The sequence below is a fragment of the Orycteropus afer genome, unplaced genomic scaffold (assembly GCF_000298275.1).
Source record: "Orycteropus afer afer isolate SDZICR_OR568_19922 unplaced genomic scaffold, OryAfe1.0 scaffold00049, whole genome shotgun sequence".
In the NCBI taxonomy this organism is placed as follows: domain Eukaryota; kingdom Metazoa; phylum Chordata; class Mammalia; order Tubulidentata; family Orycteropodidae; genus Orycteropus; species Orycteropus afer.
The window spans coordinates 10280350-10282109 of record NW_006921636.1 but is presented as its reverse complement, the minus strand read 5'-3'; the positions used below and the strand labels follow the sequence as shown (position 1 = coordinate 10282109).

At 50.8% G+C, this 1760-nt stretch overlaps 1 protein-coding gene across 1 annotated transcript in view; it reads right to left on the bottom strand.

Annotated features, from left to right (window-relative positions):
* Positions 1-902: 902 nt before the first annotated feature.
* The window catches only part of LOC103194978 (osteoclast stimulatory transmembrane protein), a 10638-nt gene continuing 9780 nt past the window's right edge, over positions 903-1760 (bottom strand). Inside the window, exon 3 of the mRNA XM_007938435.2 lies at positions 903-1271. Within this exon, the coding sequence (XP_007936626.2) occupies positions 903-1271 (369 nt within the window). The remainder of the gene's footprint in view (positions 1272-1760) is intronic.

The following is a 1760-nucleotide window of genomic DNA, read 5'->3' as shown; positions in this document are numbered from 1 at the left end:
GCTAGCGAGTCGGTTACGACTCACAGCAACCCTGTGCAGGACAGAATGAAGCACTGTTCCATCCTCACAGTCGTTGCCATGCTCGAGTTCATTGTCGTGGCCACTGTCGTTCCATCTCACTGAGGGTGTCCCTCTTGCCTGACCCTCTGCTTCACCAGGCATGGTGTCCTTCTCCAGCGATTCGTTTCTCCTGACGACGTGCCCAAAATAATTGAGATGAAGTCTCACCTTCCTTCTAAGCAGCTTTCTGGCTGTAGCTCCTCCAAGACGGATTTGTTCATTCTTATCGTTTACCTAAAATTCAAATTTAACTGTGTGTCCTGTATTTTTTTGTGCACTAAACCTGGCAAAAATGGGAAGCCCTTGAAGGAGTTGGATGCAAAGAAGCAACAGGCTCTAATGTTGGGTTTAATAAATATATTTATTTAAAAATCAGGAAATTTTCAATTACTATAAATAAGTTCAAGGAGGATTCAGAGGCATATAAATAAGATCCAGGGTTTGTACAAATTCAGCATGCAAAGTCTCCACCAAATTACTAAACCAGCTGATGGAGGTGGGAGCTTTCACTGCCTTCCAGCTGGTGTGGAGGAGCCGTGAACGGTCCGTTCCACCGTCATTTCCCCTTTGCACAGGCTTTTACTGTTTACCGAGGAGTTAGTTACTGCCAGTATCTTGTTCCACACTTACCACATTGCTGTGTGGAAAGCAGGCCACGTCAATGGTTTCCACAGCCATTACCAGATGTGGAAACAGATGCTCAGAAAGGTGAAGAGACCTACCCAAGGTCACACAGCACAGGGAGCAGGATGAAAACTCAGGGCCGTAGGATGCCACGGCTCTTTCCTTCTGTCTCCTGCTCTCTGTTCTTCAAAGTATCCACCTGCTGTAGTTCTGCCTACTCAGGTGTGGGAGCAGGAAGGCGCCCCCAGGGGCGGCTGCTGGCAACGGTGCCTGTTATACCATCGCTGGAGCCTGGCGTGAAGGTAGCGGACCCTCTTGGTCTCCTGGTCGGTGAAGAAGGATGCTGCGATGGCGTGCCGCAGGCGGCGGGCGTAGGTCTCCAGCAGGACCATGACACAAGCGGTGAGCTGCAGGGCCCCAGCAGCCAGGTAGGCGGCCACGCGGGGGCACTGGGCGGGCAGCAGCGGGCAGCCGGGAGAGACAAAGCGCAGCTCCCACTGGTAGGAGCTGTGGGCAGAGAGGAAGGGTCTCTCTGCGGATGGCTGGTTGAAGAGGAAGGAGATGAAGTCCAGGACGGTGTATGTTGACTTCGAAACAGAGAAAAAAGCCAAGTCAACGGGACAGATCCTCCTGCCGCTCTCTCCTCCCACCCCCCCTGGACCCTTGCTTGGCTGGATGAGCCCAACTTTCCCCGCCCTCGTCTGCAAAATGGGCACAGAAACAAACCTCCCTGCTGGGGCTTGGGGAGGATCCAATGAGACTGGGAGCCTGAAACTGGCTTTTTGTCAAATAAACAGCACCATGCAAGTGCTATGATTCTGTTACTACTATCTCTGAGCAGAGCATTTCAGAGAAAAGAACTTACTTAATGCTTAAGGGCCTACTCTTTGTGAATACTTCAGATGGACTATTCCAACAGCTAAACATAATTCTAGGAGGTTGAGTCCAACAGGATCCACAGAGAAGTGCATAGGAGGTACAGACAACAAAGATGAACCCTTTTGCACATACAGTACTGCATTGTCAGTGAAGGCAAACACTGATATACAGGTGGATAGATGGGTGGACAGGCTGAA